Below are 20,982 nucleotides of genomic sequence, written 5' to 3'. Positions count from 1 at the left end.
AGAGAGCTCAGCTGAGGGCCTTTTAGCCGGTGATTTATTAGACCGTACTGCAGGTCCTCTTGGAGTAAAAGGCGGAGGAAATCGAATGGCTCTGACCTCTGTCTGCTTCTGAGTCACTGGCCGAGCATGCAGCCTAGTTGCTTCAGGTGGGGAGTGTGTTTTTCTTTGTGCGAAACGTACACGTTACTCTCTGAACACAGTGGGTTAGCAAGATTTGGGTAGCAACCCTGAGAAGCTCTGGGCTGTTACGTGAAAGTTTTGATCACTCGGTTTTCCTTAACTCCTTAAATGGGCCTTTTAGTGACATGTTTTTGATTTCCAATTCTCAGCACGCTTGACACGTTTATCAGCCCGTGACCTTGCTGGCGTGCTGCTTTCTGTGGTAAACAGGTTTGGGAGGTAAAACGTTTAACCTCCCAGAGCCTACGGTGTTCAGCAATCAGCATCCATTTCACTGCTCTGTGATGGAAAACCTGAAGGAGAGATTAGATTTTTGGAGAACACACCAGATGAAGGAAGGGGAGGGGGAAGAGGCAAGAAAACAGGGAAAGTAGAGATAATTAGCGAGGGATATGGTGAGAGAGAGCACTGGAGACGGCAGCATAGGAATACTGTGAGAGATGATGAGCCTGATCTCCTCTGATGAATGGGATGATTACCAGGATTCAGATAATGTGACCAGTTTCATGACAGAGATTAAGCCCTACTGCAGACTGACCATGCTCTCATCCTGTCGTATTGTCTTCAATCTTTTTAATTCTCAGTTTTTCTCTGTCTGTGTTTTTTCTCTCTCTCTGTGAGCAGCCAGGAAGACATGTGCCCCTGCAGAGTTTGCCTGCTTAAATGGCCAGTGTGTCCCGGGACGTTGGCGATGCGACGGGGAGCCAGAGTGTCCCGATGGCTCTGATGAGGCAGAGGAGACCTGCAGTAAGTGAAACCAGTCAGCTGCTCACATCAAGGACATCTTAAAAGGATACTTCCAGTGTATTTCAAGTCTCATTTTCATAGGCGTGACCATGGTTTTGTTATGAATATTATACTCTCCAAAGTAACCGCTACAACATCTGTCAGGGCTAGAACCACAAGTGGTCAGACCAGACCAGATTATAACAAGTCTAGGGCTGCAACTAACGATTATTTTCATTGTCGATTTAATCTGTTGATTATTTTCTCGATTATTCGATTAGTTGTTTGGTCTATAAAATGTCAGAAAATGGTGAAAAATGTGGATCAGTTTTTCCCAAAAAGCCCGAGATTACTAGCCTCGTGAGACCGTCTCGCGAGCTCCAGTTTTCTACTCGCAGATCAGTCTGGCATCTTGAGATAGAGAAAATTTGGAGCCGTTCGCCAAACGACCGACCAATCAGCGTTGGTTTTGAGGCGGGTTTAGGTGTGACGCAACGAGAAGCGACTGTTCAGTCTAAACAACATGGCATCTTCCACGGATGAGATGAGCGTAGCTATTGTGCAAGTTTTATCCGAATTAGAAAGTATTCCTTCATTGAAGAAGAGCAAAAAACGGCACTGGAGGCTTTTCTCGGAGGAAAAGATGTTTTTGCTCTTCTCCCGACTGGTTTCGGCAAGAAACATAGGTGGTGATAGACAGATGGTTTATCCAATCAGCTAACCAGTATTTTCGCCCCTTCCCAAAAGTTCTCCAACGGAAAGTTCCCTGATGGATATGCCGAGCAAATGCGAAGCAATCCATCTGGCGGAGTCAGGTTACAAGATTACGTCCTCAAATGTCTTGTTTTGTCCACAACTCAAAGATATTCAGTTTACTGTCACAGAGGAGAGAAGAAACTCGAAATTATTCACATTTAAGAAGCTGGAATCAAAGAATTTTTACTTTTGTCTCAAAAAATTACTCAAACAGACTAATCGATTACCAAAATAGTTTGTAATCGACAACTAACTAAAGTTAGTTAAAGTTGACAACTAACCGATTAATCGATTAATCTTTGCAGCTCTATCAGTTACCTTCCGCTTTCTTTGTGTTGTAATTTTAAACTCCAGTCGATTTATGAGGACTATGGTTCACTTCGCCTCTGATCTCTGCAGGGTAAATCCAGACAGCTAGCTAGACTATCTGTCCAATCTGAGTTTTCTGTTGCACGACTAAAACAACCTTGGAACGTACACGTTCCACCAAAACAAGTTCCTTCCCGAGACTATTTTGCAGCGGCACTGTGGCTCCGCTTGGGGCTTAGCGCTGCCCAAGACGATTGTGATTGGTTCATAGAAATGCCAAAAACGAGAGCATGTTTTTCTCCCATCCCGGATTGCTGTGTGGACTCGCCAGACCCTCCTTTGCATCGCTGTCGAGGAAGGTCTGGCAATGCGAGACTAACACCAGTGGGTCCCAACCTGAGAGGGTTCTTCCATACACTGTGGTGGATGTTTACCACGGGCAGTTTGGATATACATTTTATCAAACTGCTTGTGCTCCTTGCCAATTGGACTTTTTTTAGTGATGTCACTGCGTTACGAAATCTCTTTATTAACTTTATTGATAGAAATCATCTGGAGCATCTAAGTCGCACAGTGGGATATAAAGTTGATCAGATTTTTTACACTAAGAAAAAAAGAAGAAGCTGTGGCTGGCAGGTGGCATTTTGCGTCTGGATAAGTTGCCCCGCCTTCATCTCATGCCTTTTAGACAAGATTTAATTTGACTCTCCTAGAACCTGTATTCAGGTTGCTGATTTACCTCGTTATCTCGGCTCCGGCGGCCGTTCAGTCGCCTCGCATGCCTTCACTCGCCCACACACTTCGATACTCTGCTGTCTGATGAAGAGTGCATAGAAAGGCCTGGATTGCCTCTCTGCCAAGCTGTTAGAGCTGAGGATCTTTGGCTGGCTCACTTATAGCCTGTGCCAGTCTAGCGCACCCACACACAGGCCCTGATGGGAGTTAGGTGAGTTGACGTCTCTGCAACCAAGCAGGGGCTTGTGTGTGGGAGGCTTGAATCAGTTATTAATTGTTTTCTTCCTATCTCAAATGCTAATTTCGTTTTCTCCCTTGGCTGCTTGCTTCTCTCTTGGGGTTACAGATATCAGATGAAGCTGAAAGCACTGCGTTGATAAATAATGATGTATTGGGGAAAAGCAGAGTATCCACTCACTGGAATATAGCTCCAGAAATTTCTTAACTGAATGTTTTAACCTGGCCAGGCTTTCATTGGACAAATGGTATGCTCACTGTAACACATTTACAATAAAACAATATATGGCACACTGCCTCTATTTGCGTGACAAGCTCTGCCACACAAATAGAGGCTACAGTGTAGGGGGCCAAAAGTACACAAAGGCAGTACTAACGTTAACTGACCGATTAAATAAAAGAACCACAACTTTGCTTTCAGCGAAAGGCGGCAGCAACAAATGTTTTGATTTTGACTCTACTGAGTTTATCTTTCAAAAGAAATGATATCTCATCGTCTGTACAAGGTCAGAGAATTTTAATGTTACGGAAAAATACTTAAGATTTGAAGCTAAGTTTTGAAGAGCTTTAAAGTGCTCATCTTGTGCTTTTTGGCTTTTCCCCTTTCCATTATTGTGTTAAATATCTTTATGTGCACATTACAGGTTTACAAAGTGAAAACTTCCCCAAAGTCCACCCCCAAGGGACTTACCATCTCCAACAGAAAACACTGTTCACAAACTGCTCCAAACAGCTCTATTGTAGTCCAGCCTTTACTTCCGTGACAAACGTGCGTCACTTTGTAACACACGTTATAATGCTTGCCTAGCATAGCATAATATGAGCACTTTAACAGTCGTGCGTTTTGACTGTCTCCCCCCACCCTTTGCTGCTGTTTGATGCAGTACTTATCTGCCCATACATATTCACACAAGTCATCTCCCAAAGATGCATGTAAATGGTAACTGTTTATAACTTACAGCAGTAGGACTTGAGGAGAACTTTCCAAGAGTGACTCAAATGCTGATGTGTTGTGTTTGAACAGGATTACGGAGGTTTGTGAATGATTTTGATGATATTGTGTAACCCGTGTTTAAAACTGATATTTTGGTGCTACCCAACCCATCATTATCATGCTTTGATTTTTTTAAACTCTTTTTTTTTTTATGTTATTGTGGGTGGGAATTAAAAATACGTCAAGATGAGCGGGAAATGAATCAAGAAAAAGCCAAACAAATCTTTCAGAGGCTATTCATTCTTGTTTTGGTCCATTTTATTGGCTGTGGATGTGTGGGTTGGTTCAACGATGAATAACGTAGCAGCCGAGCAAAGCTCTCTCATGTCTCCCCCAGAAAGTTAAGTGCGAGGAGGGAGACACAACGGGGCCCCTAAAAGATAAGTTCATATTGGAAATCCAATTAAAGATAAATGAAGAAAGGATCATCTCTGCAGACTCAAGAGATAGATATCTGGGCCGGGAAGAAATTCATTTGCATGAAATGCCTAATGTATTTTTTTTAAATTTCTTTTTGCAAACAATAATCGGTATAGAGTTTCGATTTTGACACAATTTGCCAGAAATATCGTGGTTTTGTTTTAACCAAGTATCTTTATAGGTGTAGGGTAATGTTATATATTTTATATGTGCTGTAGGCAAAATGGAAACATTTATGTCCTCCTCCTCTTTCCTCCATAAAGGCCAACTATAGTACGGGTAGTCCTCACCACTGTGCAGCCCTCCTGATTATGTGTTCCAGACGACAAGTGTCAGATCAAGGCTGTTGTCTGAACAGAGGGATTGCTAATGAGATCCGCTTAATCACAGCTGCCTTTTAGTTTGAGTGGACCCAACTGTGCCATAAATCACATTGAAGAGAAAAGAGAAGGCAAAAAGGCTCAAAGATGGACATTGTGCGAAAATGCATGCAGCATCTTTTAAACAACCGCAACCATCCTACTCGTCGTGGATGGCTCACTTATTATCCGTCTCCTCTCACTGGTAAATCACTTGCCTGTGCCAGCCACTTGTTAAGATTACAAAGCTATAATGAGAACTGTACATCTGTCAGGGAAAACCTCTTGACGTGCTGCATTTTTCTGATTAGACTGGAAATACAAAAAAACAACCTCTGACATGACCATTTACCATATCCAGTCTGAAATTCCATTAGCATTTCACTTAACACCCCAATCCCATGCAACACTTCACATTAAAGTCAAAAGCTACCAAGCGCCACGCTTATCAATTAAACTTAGCTAAAGCGAGGATTGTTTTGCTGTTTTTAACAGCAGAGGGAAAGGTGGAATTTCACACACACTGCATCCAATCTTTAATGTGATAGAGATATGAAATTTGCCATTATGTAAATAGCAGAGACCGGTGACTGCACAACCGTTTTACACGGGTTAATTACATATAGCACAGCGTACCTTAATGTATCATGCTCCAGTTATACTGAAGCCTGATAAGCCAGGCTGTGCTCTCACATGCAGACAACCCTCATCTTTTTCTTTCATTCAATTTGCCCCCCAACTCTCCTGTACTTTCTGTCTATTTCAGTTCCACATGTGCACAAACATACAGTACACACTCACATTTGCACACGCACACACATAGCTAGGGCATTTCGGACTTGGTTGCTGCAGACATCTGTGCCACAATCATTCTGGCTCACTGAGTGGATTCCCAATTACACGCTGGAGTAGCGTTACACTGCGTTGTTAAGAATTCAAATTTCGGCCACACTAAGTGAGTTACTCACGAGCGCTGAAAAATGAATGACTCTTTGGAGAAACATGTGCAGTGCCAGAGCTCATAGTTTTTGTATTAGATTCATGTGTAATCATGGAGGAAGTGGGCCACTGCAGCCAGCTGTGCAGAAGCTTCTCTGCTCCCTGGCCAAAGCAGTGGCATTTTTCTGTGCTCTTAGTTGCCCAAGTTCCTTTTTAAGGATTTAGGGGTGGGGGGGCCCTACTTGACACTTTCTGACTAAATTGCAGAGTTCAGCTCAGTTCTGCGTGTCAGTTTGTCCTCCTCTGCTTGTGAATTCATTTCTAGGAGTTGACAGGCATGAGGGAACTTCATAGTTTCATCTTTCTCAAGGATGCTTTTATTATGTGAGGACATAACCCTGAACTGGCATACTTTTTTTTTTTATTATATGTCCTATTCCAAAAAAAGGTGGAACTTTTCTTTTTAAAGCCACCATTTTGTGTTTTCAATTTGGTCTTTTAAGTGTTATATAATTTGTAGTGGATTATAGATATTTCTCTGAAAGGGGTTTTGAAGAAAACTTCCTCCTATAAACCTCTTTGTAGATTTTGAGCTTCAAACCCCCGTTAATCTTTTTCTTGGGGAGTTTGTTTTGCTTTTTTTTATTGAATTTATAATGGGGACGATTTTCTTGGTAAATATGTTTGCATTGCACATTCTGGAAGCTACAGTTCTGTGTGTATGTTTCATAAAATCATGTTTAGATTTCCTTTCACGCGGAGATATGTTACTGTGTTGGTGTAGGTGGACTGTTTGCAAGTAAATTAAATGTAGTAGATTTAAAGCAAAAATTTAACATTTTTGGCAATGATCCCACCATATTTGTCAGGTTTAGTAGTGATAAAGATATGTAATGAAGTGGGATATTTTACACAACAATTACACAACAATAACTATTAGATGCATCTAATGATTACAGTACTGTTGTTATCTGTCAATTGTTTTCTGTGTCTTAAAATATAGAAACATGTCTATCAAAATGTCCTAAAGCCCACAGTGATTTGAAAAAATAATTTGTTGATAACCCAGATTACAATCACAAAAGACAAAAAAAAAATCCTCACATTTGAGAAGCCGTAACAAGGTAATGTTATGAATTGTTTTGCTTGAAAGCTTACTTAAACAATGAATTTACCGACTGATGTTGATTGCAGACCAGATGACCGTAAAGTTTGAACAGTAACATCATAAAAAATAAATCATAAATAATAACTATTAATTATAAAAGAAGCATTGCTCAGTGCTTAATGCTGTTGATTAACAGCAATAAAGTTCTGGTTTTAAATCCACTAACTTGGCTATTCTAAACTGCTCATCCGTTTGAGTGTGACTAGTTGTGGTTGTGTACAGTATATGTGTTCGCCCTGTTATAATATGGCAGCAGTCCAGGGTGTACCCATCGCCCAGTGTCTGCTGGGATTTGAAGTTGCACTCAGGGAGCTCAGGTACAGCACTTGATTTTAAGCGCAGGTGCATGCCACAGTACATTACTTGCTAATGCACTTTGCTGAAAATAACTTATAATTTATTTCCCATCGTGTAGTTTGCAAGCAACAAATGTTCTCTGCTGTACCAGATCTATTATTCAGAGAGGAGGACATGGCCACACTAACCCGGTTTAATGAAGCGGCAAATCTGAGTATGACTCGTGTTATTGGAGCGCTTTTTGCCTTTTCCGCTCTGAGGCAGAGATGCAGAGTTTTCTCTTCCATCAGAACCTGAACATTTCGCATACAAAATACATAGACCCAGATGCATGCACACATAGCCACAAAGACTTCAAAACCTTTTATCTCAGACAGTTGGAATAGAGGGTGAGGGTTACTCAGAAGTAGGTTTGTGAGACATCAGGCTGTTTGTGATGATTTTAAGGTTACAAACTGCAACGAGCTATATAGACAAGTCAGCCGGTCGCAATCCACATACTGTAAGTTGTCGTGAACTCGCTGTAAGATGAATCACCACTGTACAATATCTGTTATTAATTGGAAGCAACAAAATATACATTGTTTACATGAATAGGCTTCAAATGATTACTTCAGGAACACCATGTCAGGCTGTAGTGTAGTGTCACATTTGCTATGAAGCTGCAGTGCATTATATTAGATCAGTTTCAGCTCCACAGCACTTATTAGGCTTTCTTTTATCAAAGTATTTTAAAGACAAGTTTAGGGTAAAAGGCTGTCAGCAATAACTAGGTCAATCATGACGATCAAATGAAAACTAAAGCTATAAAACCATTGCACTGTTGAGAAGAACGCAGCCTTGGGTCTTGTAAAAGGTAATGAATTCTCAACAGATCTCCTGCCAAAACGCTACAGTTGAGATGAATTCTCATTTTTCACTCTGGTGGTAAACAACAGCCAGGCAGTCAGTTTGTCTATGAGTAATTGGCTTTTATTATGTTGCCTCTTTCTCAAGCAAAAAAACCCATTAGCTATGTCTTTATAAAAATCTGAGGTGTCACTAATCAATAGCTGTCATGAGGAGCAGTGAGGTACCGCCGCTTTGTCGAAGTGAAGTTTGGTTTCTTTGTTTGGATTTGGGAGGAACGGAGCTCACGGTTCATTAAAGAGTCATCAGTTAAAAGGACCGGACAGCTCGCCCTCTGCTCGGTGGATTCAGATTCTGCTCAAGTTTGCGCTCTGCCTGACTCTCCTCTTTCATCTCTTTCCACTTGGTATGGAAAGCTTTGATTTGGCTTTAGGATAAGAACCTGAAAAGGTCATGCTGCAGTTTGTCTCTTCATCCTTTTCCCTTTCAACACAGTATTTTGCTCTTGACGTGTCTCTGAAGCTGTCTTGTTTATTTCTCCTTTCTCTGCTCTGCTTTCTCCGTCACCCTTTCTTATATTTTCATTTTTATACTCTTATTCTTGTTTTCTGTCAGGCCCTCTTTTGACTTACATTAGTTTTGAATTCATTTATACAGCATTTTATTTGCTCTTTTAAAGATTCCACAGGTATTTCTGATAAATGTTTCCTGCCTCCCTGACCAGCCGCTCTGTCTTTTCAGACATTACTCAGCTGTAATCATTCATTTTAGCTAATCATTCTTTCCCGTCTTTAGTTTCTTCAGTCTTCATTAAGCTTGTTTGCTCACTGGACACACTGGACAGCTATGTCTGGAAAGAAGTAACTGAAAAAAACAAATCATAGGGCATAATTGTCTCTGTTGCATGCATGAAAACTGATGCAAAAAACATCAAAGACACTCACAGAATAACTAAAATACCCATTTTATAACTCATTGTCATATATAAGCCATGAGGGAAATGACAGCCTTGCCAGAGCTGGCAGGTGGAAAAGCCCTCCACTTATTTCTCACTATCCTGCTGTTTTACTTACTATACCAGTGTAACAGCAGGACATTGTTTAACACTATATACAGTATCTCACAAAAGTGACTACACCCCTCACATTTTAGTAAATATTTCCTTATATCTTTTAATGGGACTACACTGAAGAAATGACACTTTGCTACAATGTTTACAGCTTGTATAACAGTGTAAATGTGCTGTCGCCATTAATGTCTAAACCGCTGGCAACAAAAATGAGTACACCCCTATGTTAAATTCCCATAGAGGCAGGCAGATTTTTATTTTTAAAGGCCAGTTATTTCATGGATCCAGGATACTATGCATCCTGATAAAGTTCCCTTGGTCTTTGGAATTAAAATAGCCCCACATCATCACATACCCTTCATCATACCTAGAGATTGGCATGGTTTTATGTCAGTTAGCCAAATAGCTAGTTTGATTTGCATTGAGAGATGATGTTATGGAAAGTACCCCATGCCAATCTCTAGGTATGGTGAAGGCTATGTGATGATGTGGGGCTATTTTAATTCCAAAGGCCAAGGGAACTTTATCAGGATGCATAGTATCCTGGATTCATGAAATAACTGGCCTTTAAAAATAAGAATCTGCCTGCCTCTATGGGAATTTAACATAGAGGTGTGTGTGTGTATGTATGTATATATATATATATATATATATATATATATATATATATATATATATATATATATATATATATATATATATATATATATATATATATATATATATATGTATATGTATGTGGATGTCACTACTCAGCAAACAGAGTAATACCATTCTCTTAGCCTGAGTGTTCCCTTTAGAAGCAGCACTGCAGTGGCCTTTGTGTGTGTGTGCGTGTGCACGCTTGAGTGTGTGTGTGTGTGGCCTTCTCCTTCTCTCCCCAACCCTGTACCATCACACCCCCATCCTGCAGGGACAGACATAACCTTCATACTCAAATCAAAATCTAATGGTGGTTACCTTGCGAGACTAGCTTATTGCAGATTTGTCTGTATCGACGTATATGTTGGCCAATAAGTAACAAGAAAATGCAGTACAGAAGTGAACGCCACTCCTCTTCTCCATTCACTACACTAGCTCCCTGTTGCAGCTATCATCCAGGGCAAGAGTCTGATGCTGGCCAACAGAGCAGTGAAAGAAAAAGCTCCTTCCTATCATGGTCAAACCCTACACTGCCCTACCATTGCGCCCCTCTGCTTCTGGACGATTGACCTCCTTGACACTCCTAGGACACTGTGGTTGCTCATCTCGGTCAAGGCTCTTTTCTATTCTGGCCCCACAGTGGTGGAATGAACTAACAAGTGAAGTCAGGACAGCATAGTAACGTCTCATCTTTCGCTGCAGGCTTAAAACACCCCCCCACCTTTTCAGGCTCCACCTTGACACGCTATAAATTCCATTCCATTTCTTTAAAACACACAAAGCAAAACAAACAAAGCAATGTAGCCAAAATGCTTTCAGCTGTTTATTTGGGAGGGATGCGCTTACATTTTTTATGATCTCTAGCTCGTGTATGTCACTTTGGACAAAATAGTTTCTGCCAAATGAATGTGATGTAATGCATCCTGGTGGCCTAGCGGTTAAGATGCATACCATATCCTGGTTAAATAAACGCTTGATTACGATAGGCTGTAAGGGCTTGAAATGGTATAAATAGCACTGGGACAGCACTTTGCAACATATGTTACCTTGACATTACCAAAACATGTACAATTGTGGGTTTGGGACTTCTCATTTTACTTTTTTACTTTCTTTACGGCCAAAGTAATTAAGGAGTCGGTACCGAGCTGCGAGGCTCTTCCCTTACAGAGTGGACGAGAGGCAATTGTCAAATCACTTTACTCGTTTCGGTCAAAACTGCATCACCAAGCAAAAATTTAAAGAAATGGTTGATTAATGTTCCATCTTAAGCCCTTGTTAATGTAGTGTTTCTGTGTAAATGTATGCATTACAGTGTACCCTAAATGCCAGGCTGAACATACCTGGCATATCAGGTTTTTTTTACACTTCCATGCTTTCCCTGGTAAACCTGTGTTCAATGTCAGAACGCTTTGAACTGTGGGTTATTCCTTCAGTCAAAGTCTGCAGAAATGCGGACCAACAAAGTGTGCATAAAGGGCTCAAAAAGTCTGTGAAAGAGCGGTCATGCACTTAACGATTTGACACTGGGACAGAGTTTGGACATTGGGATTGGGCCTGTTTCATGTCTGTATATCTATACTGTCACTACAGCAAAATGCCAACAAAACAATCTGAAAAAAAGAAATGCCTAAGATATGTTTGAGGTAATTTATGTTGTAACGGAACGTAGCTGATCCATGGTCTGTACGGATCAACACTTGGGATTCGCTGTTACTTAAAGTAGTAAATCTCTATAGAGGGTTGCCGTGAAAAGATACAGGCAACACAATTTTCTGTTCACGTGAATAGCGTATGTTAAAATCAGTTGATAGGGACGGTCATGGCTACTGGAGGAGCGGAAGAACTCGAAAAGCAGTGACGCCGGCTACAGAGCTCCGTCGTATCAGTTGCAGTTGGTAGCTGAGTTACCCGAGAATAGGAGGCTTTGAGCCGGGTACACGGCACTGCGAGCTGTTGGGCATTTTGGGCGGACATTACGGTTAAGTTTAGGTGACAAAAAGTGAGTGTTAGGTCCCCTTTCCTGTCTTTAATAACCAACTTTAAGGAATCCTTATAAGAAGAAGTCTGTTTATCGTATCCTAAAGTGTATTGTTGATTTGTGTTGAAGAACATGACCTGCCATCATGAGAACATTGTTATTGTATTACTTGGTCGGAAACTAGTAGAAATATTTTCAAAAGACTAAATGAATATCAGCCAATATCTGATTTTTAAACTCTCAGATATTGTTTTTAGTATTAGCTCCCAATATCTGGTGGCCGAGGGCAGCAAATACACTAATCCTTTACAAAGCAAATTAACACTGTATTGTTGTATTGTTGACTGGTATATTCTGACTTGGAAGAAAAGGTTCTTTACCATATAACTGACATGAAAAAACATTCAAATTAATGTTGAAACCATTTATACCCAGTAAAAAAGGAGCATCACAAATGCAAGATGAGATGCACCCTGCAATTTAAACTCTAGAATTGTCATGAAAGATATACAGTAGCTTATTTAATAATTAAAATTTACTGCATATTGAATTTAGATTATAAAAAAGGAATTTAATTTGAGCCTAAGTGCGGTGTGAGAGAAAGATGGTTTGGCAGACCACGTCCCTGTCAGGTCCAATTACCCACAATGCAGTTTACACCCAACATTGCTTGTGACAGTATCAGAGATTCTTCTAACCTCATATATTATATTAATTATGGAGCTTGTTCTCAGTCATCACGCTACTAATGATCCTCTTATTGCATTGCTTGTCAGCTGCAGTGCTGTTTCAGTGAGTTCATGTCGAAAAGGAAACATGACCATTGAAAATTTTCAAAAGCTAACCGTTCTAAAGAAGAAATGTGTTCTTAAAAAATGTCTTCTACAGTATGTGGGATTTGTTTTTAGGTAAGAACAGAATCCGTGCACACTCAAGAGCACACTTGCGCACATTTAAGTGCTGACATGTTTGCTAAAAAAGTATTTGTTATTGCATTTACCTATGGTAAATATGACCAACTGGCATTCACATTGAATTTACAAGGACAATGGGATTGATCACAAGAACACAGGTGCGAACAAATCTGCGGTTTAAGAATACGTCATGAATTGGACGTAGACTTTTCTTATGATCTTTCTCAAGAACAAATTTAAGAAAAAAAACTTCAGATGATAAGGTGAATGAGGCCCATTGTTCTTAAAATGTGAAAATAAAATCCTCCAAAATGTCAAATGATTTGCCATTTAGGCTGACCCCTTGATTTCCTACTGGGAGGCTTAAGGCTGCACTGTAAGCAAAGATGTATAATTAACAACATGCTTCATATTAAACGCACTGTAATCTGGATCAAACCTACGCTGTGCCAACTAGAGCAGATTGGCAGGAAAAGGAGCAGGGGGGTGCCGTGGTCTCTTGCTTTACAGCTAATTGTGCATTTGCTGTATTTCACGATCTTTCGGCATGTCTCTTTAGAAGCAGTCCAGATAGTAAAGTCAGTTGGCCAGTGTGGTGGACTTTTGGATGAGTTTTAACTGCATCACGGGGCCGGTAGAAATCGAGTCCAGCGGTGTCTTGTAGTTGTTTTCTGCTGCCTTTAATGGGACCATAAAACCGTTGCAGTAATATCCACATCTCTTTCATCTCTGCCCACAGGCAAACAGACGTGCCCTCCAGAGAAATTTGACTGTGGGGGATCCACCAATAAGTGTGTCTCGTTGTCATGGAGATGTGATGGGGAGAAGGATTGCGAGAACGGGGCTGACGAGGAGGACTGTGCGTCGGGTGAGTTTGTTAAAGTCGGCTGTCAGTTCTCCTCTATAATGGAAATAACCTCAAAGAAACATATCAACCTTTGTTTCTGCTGGTTTTACTTACATTCTCCGCCACAAACTGCATTTCAAGAGGGTACTTTAATTCAAATAGGGGCAACAACAGATCTGCAGAAGTAAATGACTTGACAAGATTTACAGTCAGTAGACTTACATAGTAGACGTCAGATCCCAGATCCCTTTTTTTGTATTGTATGGGATTTCATCCTTCCTGATCTCACGTATCACCCAGTGGCTTTAGACATTAAAGCACAGTAGGGAACACTTTATATAATTAGAAGGATTTGAAGTGAGGTTTGAGTTTCAAGCCAGCTGCACTCGACAACAAAGTCCTCTTTGATGTGGAAAGATTTTTGGTTTGGAGTATCAGATATTTGCACCTTTCTTTTGATATTTAGATTTCTGTCATCACATTTTGAACCTTGAGTCTTTAGCCTTTCCATGGCATGGGCCCTCAGAACCATCATCCAAATGACATCACCTCCTTCTCAGCCTATCAGACAAGTCAACTGTGCGCTGCCCCCACCCCCAACCCCCCGCAGGGACTATTCTTGCCCTACTTCTGAGGCGGCGTGAAAAATCGGCTTCTTCTTTTCTCTCTTTCCCTTGCTTCTTCATGTCAAGAAAAATTGATTGAGGCAACAGAGCTGTAGGGGGTGTGGTGTTCAGACTTTGAAGATTGCACAAAATGGCACGTGGCGGGAAATTCACAGAGGGAGAAAAAAAAGCCATATCCTTATTATCCTATATAAATGATGTTTTTTCTTCTTTTTAGGCATCTGCTTCCTGTCAGTTGTTTGTGTGTGGGTGTTGAGATTATGACTGGCTGGCATTTAAGCAATTCATGTTTATTTGTTAGGAATACATACAAGTTTGGGTTTTTAGAGAGGAAGCCAAATCAATTTGGCTTAATGTTGGATATTTTCCTCTTGAATAGATATTTACCCTCTCCTCCTTTTTAAAGTGCTCATAATTGTATTTAGAGGTTGTACCAGAATACATTACATTAGGTGACACTTTTATCCAAAGCGACTTTTGCTATATATCAGAGGTTGCACGCCTCTGGAGCAACTAGGGGTGAAGTGTCTTGTCTTCAGGGACACGTTGGTTGATGTATCGCAGTGGGAATCAAACCCAGATCTTACATACCAAAGGCATATGTCATATCCACTGCGCCATCACCACCACCCCAGGTTTATGTGGTCTAATTTTCAGAAAACACCAACATATTTATGTTGTACTGCACATTGATGCAGCTCCTCTTTTCACCCTGTGTGTTGAGCTCTCTGTTTTAGCTACAGAGTGAGGCATCTCACTTCTGTTCCATCTTTGTTGGGAGTCGCACATGCGCAGTAAGTACTGCTAGCTTGTCAGTTGCAGAGCATGAGGGAGTGCCAATCTAGCAGCTAGACGAGCATTATAACGTGTGTTACAAAGTGACGCACGTTTGTCACGGAAGTAAAGGCTGGACTACAATAGAGCTGTTTGGAGCAGTTTGTGAACAGTGTTCTCTGTGGGGTGGACTTTGGGCTTTTTCACTTTGAAAACTTATAATGTGCACAAAAAAATATATAACAGAATAAAGGAAAGGGGAAAAGCCAAAAAGCACAATATGAGCACTTTAAAGGATACCTGATACAAGGGATTTAATTTGTGGTGCAAAAGAGATATTTTTTGGCAGATCAGCCTGCAAGTGGCCTGTCAATGACTCCCCGTGTCAAAGTGGCCCCACACACTCACGCCCGAGCAAGTGGTAGTGATTCCATTGACGTTAGATCTAATGCCTTCTTGGGTTAGATGGCTTTTCACTGCTCTGTCCATTAAGACCCAGTCTAGCCTGTGCTAATCCTTTTTTTATTCTAATGTCTGTAGTGATGTAGAAGGTTTAAGCTTCTCAGTAGTGACATGAGGGCAGGCAGCAGGCTGCCACCTACACAGGCAAAGGCCAAAATCCCTCCAGAGGTAAACGCTGCTCAGCGTGACCAGGAGAGAGAAGTTGACTCCGACACCAGCGCAGCACAGTGCTAATTACACATCACAAATTAGGCCTATTAAGTGTTGCTCAGGCCAGTTTATGTGAAGACTGATTAGGGCCAATGTTAGCTTGAAAGATGTTGTGCAAGAAGCTTTTTACCGTTACATCACTGCTGATCAGTTCGAAAGTACCAAGCATTCGCCCACTTCTTAACCTTGTCTCTGATTAGAAGTAGCAAAGCTTGCTTTGAATATTTAACAATAACAAAGAGTTTCCCTTATTGAGGTTATGTTTTCAGTTTTTCTGTGTGTTTGTTGGTTTGATTGTCTGTCAGCAGGATTACGGAAAAACTACTGGCCGATTTTTCATTAAGCCTGGTAGAAGGGTGTAGCATTGGCCAAGGAAGAACCCATTAAATATTGGAGCAGATCTGAATAACCGAAACATTGCGAAATAGGGCGTGTCGGAAAATTGGAAAAATCTGTTCCTGAGCAGGAAAATTCCTGCTGAATTAATAACATTATGAGATAGGGAATGCCTTGGCAGAGGTCTGGTCTCTCCGAGTGCCCTTCTAGTTTTAACTAAGTGTTTTAATGCCTAAACCTAACCAGACTTTACCCATACTGTATTGCCTAGCTATTATTGGAATAAACAATAGAAAAACATTCACAGTGAACATTCAAATCATTTAGCATAATCCATGTTTTGCAGACTTGTCAAATCAGCATTCTCAGTGGTGAGTGTATGGTTAAAAGTGTTGTGAGTGAAACAAACCCTATGTAAATGCAAACTTAAAAGAAGTTATAGTTCACAGAATTAGAACTGGGCACTATTGATAATTGCCTTATGTGTCAAAAGCACTGCTAGCTGTATTACTCTTAAGTACCGCAGACAGAAGGCTTTAGATCTTTCACATTTACAGTCATGAAGTGAGGCGAGAGAGGAGTGGTGGAAATTAACAATTGGTTTGAGTATGTCTCAGTGTGTCTGTTCGTTGCGGGTTCGCTATTGGCACAGGGGCAGCTGGAGAATTCACTTCAAAGCAGCATTTACTCAGCTGTATGTTTGGGTTTAGAAGGACAAGATGAATGAATGAAGATGTGTAAAATGCAGCAGATGCAGCAATCGAATAAAATCCAGAATAAAGCTACATTATTTTATGAGCAGTGTATGTATGCTCCTGCCAGCCAGCAAAAGGCTCAGCTGCAGACCTCAGTGAGTGAGGCTGCAATTCACCTTTTGGTGCAGTTATTTTAATATGTTGAAGCATAAATGGAAAGTGTCAGCACCATTGAGCATCAAACGTAAAAGGGACTCCCCAAGTCTAAACAAGAAACAAAAATGTCTGTCCCTTCCACAGCAGAATTAACATTGTTTGACATAAAACAGTGTCTCTGTCATCTGCAAAGGCTTTCATGTAATTGTGGTTACATGCTTATTCAGACATGCTGTTCCTATAGTCTGTAAGTGGTGAATAGCCCCTTTCAGGAGGTCTGGGCTCTGCGCAAATTTTTGGTATTTTATGAAACCAAAAAGCACACAGGAATGCCTTCTTTCTATAACTACTGGCCAGGTGTGCACAGGTTTAGGCCTGGCATGCTTTGGAAAGACTTCAGACACCATTAGTCAGACCTCCATTATTTTTTTAATTATTTTCTCACTATTCACAACTAGGGTTACATCAGCAAATTCAGCTAACTTGTTTCCTCTTCAGGCTGCGTTCACACTCACTCCTGGAGTCCTCAGATGGTCCAGAAAAAATGCGGGTCTTTCCATTCATTTTTAAATAGATATAGCGTGATTGGTCTGCGGCGGTGGGGGCCGCAGGGGGGAGCCAAAAACCCACAGCAGCAAAAAAGCTGAGACTGATTTAACTTTTGGAGAAACGCAACCTGACGTCTCCTGCGGTGGCCAGTCATGTAGTCAGCGATGAGACTTGGTCCGTTTTGAGGCGACGTGAGAGTCCCGTACAGTAAACAGGAAACATCACTGCCTCTATCGCTAACACAAGGAAGTTTTAAAACACTATTGAGGATAAAAAATTAAACACAAGCAAGAGTTTGTGCAACAACTGAATGTTTCCTGCAACAACAAAGCACAGTCCCTCCATCTTTTTTCATTCTCTCTTTCTCCGTGAAATGAAGCTGCCTTCAAGTGCGGTCGGAAGTGTTGAGATCTTTTAAAGATCTGACAGGAAACAATAATTGTGAAATATAAAGTCTAATTGTGCTACATTGGAGAGTAAAAGAACACAACAGGATGTCACTCAAGTGGGCCATTTAAGTGACACACCCACTGCCGCACAACCCTGTGAGTCTATGTGTGGGAAATACTGGAAAAGTTTCCAGATTGCTTTACCTGGTCTGAATGGGTCTTTGACTGACTTATTATGGACAAGCCAAGAATTATAGACATGCATTCACAAGCACTCACACATAAATCATTTATTGGACAGTTTTTGTCGACTTGGGCCTCCTACAGCACTGGGTGGACTCACCTTGGAGGATTGAAGTGACTGTCACCTCAAGTCATGCTCCAATTCACTGCATTGTTGTGTCTCTGGTGGTCAAAAAAGATAATAGTTGGTTGTGAAGTTGTCTCACAACCAACTCATGGAGTACGACACATCTTTAATTTAAATATTTAAATATTTTTTTATTTGATCTTGGATGGATTCATTTACACTTTTCATGATCAGCAGAAATGCATACATTTGTTTAGCTTATGAACTCAAGTGTTACAAGTCCATTTCCACACATGTCTTTAGTTAGTCCTCTAACTAACCAAATAGGCAAAAAAATCTGATTGGATTGGAAGAGCACCCTATCGCTGAGTTGTGAAGGCACCCTCAATATGAGCCTGCTTTTTGGCATCTTTCATACTCATGCTTTGGTCAGCATGCTCAAGCTTAATCCTGCTCATGGTGAGCAAAACACACTTTACACTTTCACTTGTGTTTACCCAAAAATGAGTAGAGAGGCTGCACTCCCAAAACTGACTGAGCTGGAACAGTTGGCCCCAGCGCGCTCTGCTATTAGTAGAAATTTACAGAGTCCATAGCCCCCCGCAGACTTGGAGACTTGCAGGAGCATCCTGCTAATTGAGTCATCCACATGTTGAATTATGTATTAAGTACAATCTAACCCTCACCAGAGTAAGCTTTCCTCGATCAACATTACATTAAGCAGCAGTTCTAAATAGGCTCCGCAAGAAAGTTGAACTGTCCTCGACCCTCAGCGGTAGAGATTATTGTGCACTCACTCTCCAGGCTTCTCTCCTGAGCTCACCTGTCTGCTGGGATCTACAGCACAGCACAGGAGCCGCTCTAGGTTTGTGTTTTTTCATGTGTGTTTGCATTTACACTCAGTGTCAGGTTGAGTTGCCTGCCTGGCGTGTGCATATAATATCTCTGTGTGGTTTGTATTTTTGCATGTTGTCGTTATTCATATTCAACGATGCTTGGATAGTATGAGGCAAACAATTACTTCCTGCACTACTCACAGATGTCTCCCCCTCGCTGTAGTAAAACGGAACTGGCAGATACTGTGCATACCCACCGATGAAGCTTTCACACAGGAGCGTTTTACAGGACGAAAGTGCTTCCACCGACAGCAAAAATCTCCCTAAGTTCATTATGCTAATCGAAATCCACAACGGTGGGCGTTTTGTCTCGTCCCAGCACCCATTCCACGTGTCCCCCATTGGCCCTGTTACTGTAGACGAGAGAGTTGTCGCTTCTCTATTACAGCTGTTTCCTCTGTAAATGTTTGTGTGGCATCGCAAAGGTCAGCCACTGAGCTATTTCCCTGATGTGGCACGGTGACCAGTCTGATCTGGCAGGCAGTGTGCGAGTGTGTGCGTTTCTACCTTTCTAGGCTTTTCTTTGGTGGATGTTGCGTGTTCCAGTGGCCTTGCTGCAGTGGCTGTGGCTGTAGTGGACCTCGGCTCTCTGAGCAGAGTGGATAGGTCTGAACTGTCTCTTTAGTTAAATCTAAAGTGAATATGTGTGAATATCTATGAATATCTGTCTGCGAATATCTATGAGAGAGCTGAGAGGACGTTAAGCTGCACAGACAGTGACTGATATACTCAGAGGTATTTATGCGTGTGCAGATAAAAGATACATGACTCTGTTTTGGCATGCTTACACACAACCTGGATGTCTTTCTTTTCATCTCACGTCTTCCTCCTCCTCTCCTCCTACACAAAACCTATATTACATATTATATAATATCCTGTCTTTCCTTTGTGCATCCTGACTACACACACACACACACACACACACACACACACACACACACACACACACACACACACACACACACACACACACACACACACACACACACACACACCAGCTGTAATGCTAATGTGAGTGGAACGACCAGTCATCTCTTGCCTTTTCATCTGAGCCACTGGTTGCTGCTGGCAACAATCTCCCATCATCAAAGCCACCAGAAAAAATAAAGTGTGTTACGCTGCCAGCTTCTGACTACCACCGTGGTAGTCATAGAAAAGGTTCTCCCACCCAAGTTATTAAGCAAGGGGCAATATATGGTGACCAGTGTAAAGCTCTCAGTGAATTTAGCATTTTTATGGAGTTTTTATTAGTTGACATTATTCTGTATTTCCTGTATTTATTATTCATTATAGCTAGCAAACAAAGTTGTGTTTGCCTTGATTACATAAAGAATTGAGGTAAAGTAGCCTCCCCGTCAGGAGATCATTTAAAATAAAAGTGAACTCTTTTTGGTAATAAACAGTAAAAATAACCTGAGAAATAAAATTAAGGGCCACAAATACAGAATACAGTATGTCTTATTACTATGTGTGTATTGTGTACTAGAGTAATACTGTACATGCAATGTATGCATACATATTATATAAACATCCATTTGGTGTTTAGTATCTATAGTATTTTCCGGCTTTTATTCAAGCAGCCATAACAAATTATGTAAATAGATGAAGAAGAAAAAAAAACTTGGTCCCTCTGTGATTTATTTCTCATTTAAAAGCCACTGACTTGTACAACAATACACACAGGCAGTATATGGGCTCAAAGTTGCTCCATAGTCTTTAAATTCACTTTCAAGACTATTCCGTGCCCCCACTGGGAAACAAAGTCTCTCTCAAATGTAACAAGGCCACTCATGTACATTACTAATGGTATGCCCCCTGTGTAACAATGTACATGTCTGTTGAATCTCCTTAATTATTTAGTGCCACATTAGTATGGAGTGAGGGCAGAGGCATACCACGGACACTAGTTATAAAACACATCAGATGGAGCTTGTTTAATATTAATGAATATAAACCCTTTCACTGAACTGTATGTTGACACTTGTTTTTTCGTACCATTTGCTACCAGTGATTTAATTAAACACTGAGAAAATAGATAGAGACTTTACCATATGGTATAATTACATAGGATAGTAATTAGGACACTATCTTGCATCTGATGTTCATTCACCCATTTAGACTCTGCATGTGGAAATGCATATGATTTTCCACTCTACCATG

The 20,982-nt window shown here is 41.0% G+C and overlaps 1 protein-coding gene across 1 annotated transcript in view; it reads left to right on the top strand.

The window, feature by feature from the left end:
* The window catches only part of LOC120568348 (low-density lipoprotein receptor-related protein 8-like), a 75,994-nt gene that overhangs the window by 25,803 nt on the left and 29,209 nt on the right, over positions 1-20,982 (top strand). The window contains exons 3-4 of the mRNA XM_039815775.1: positions 805-927; positions 13,312-13,440. Coding sequence (XP_039671709.1) covers positions 805-927; positions 13,312-13,440 — 252 coding nt within the window. The remainder of the gene's footprint in view (positions 1-804; positions 928-13,311; positions 13,441-20,982) is intronic.

This window comes from Perca fluviatilis, chromosome 11 (genome assembly GCF_010015445.1).
Source record: "Perca fluviatilis chromosome 11, GENO_Pfluv_1.0, whole genome shotgun sequence".
NCBI lineage: Eukaryota > Metazoa > Chordata > Actinopteri > Perciformes > Percidae > Perca > Perca fluviatilis.
The sequence above is the reverse complement of the archived record's forward strand: the minus strand, read 5'-3'. Positions and strand labels throughout refer to the sequence as shown.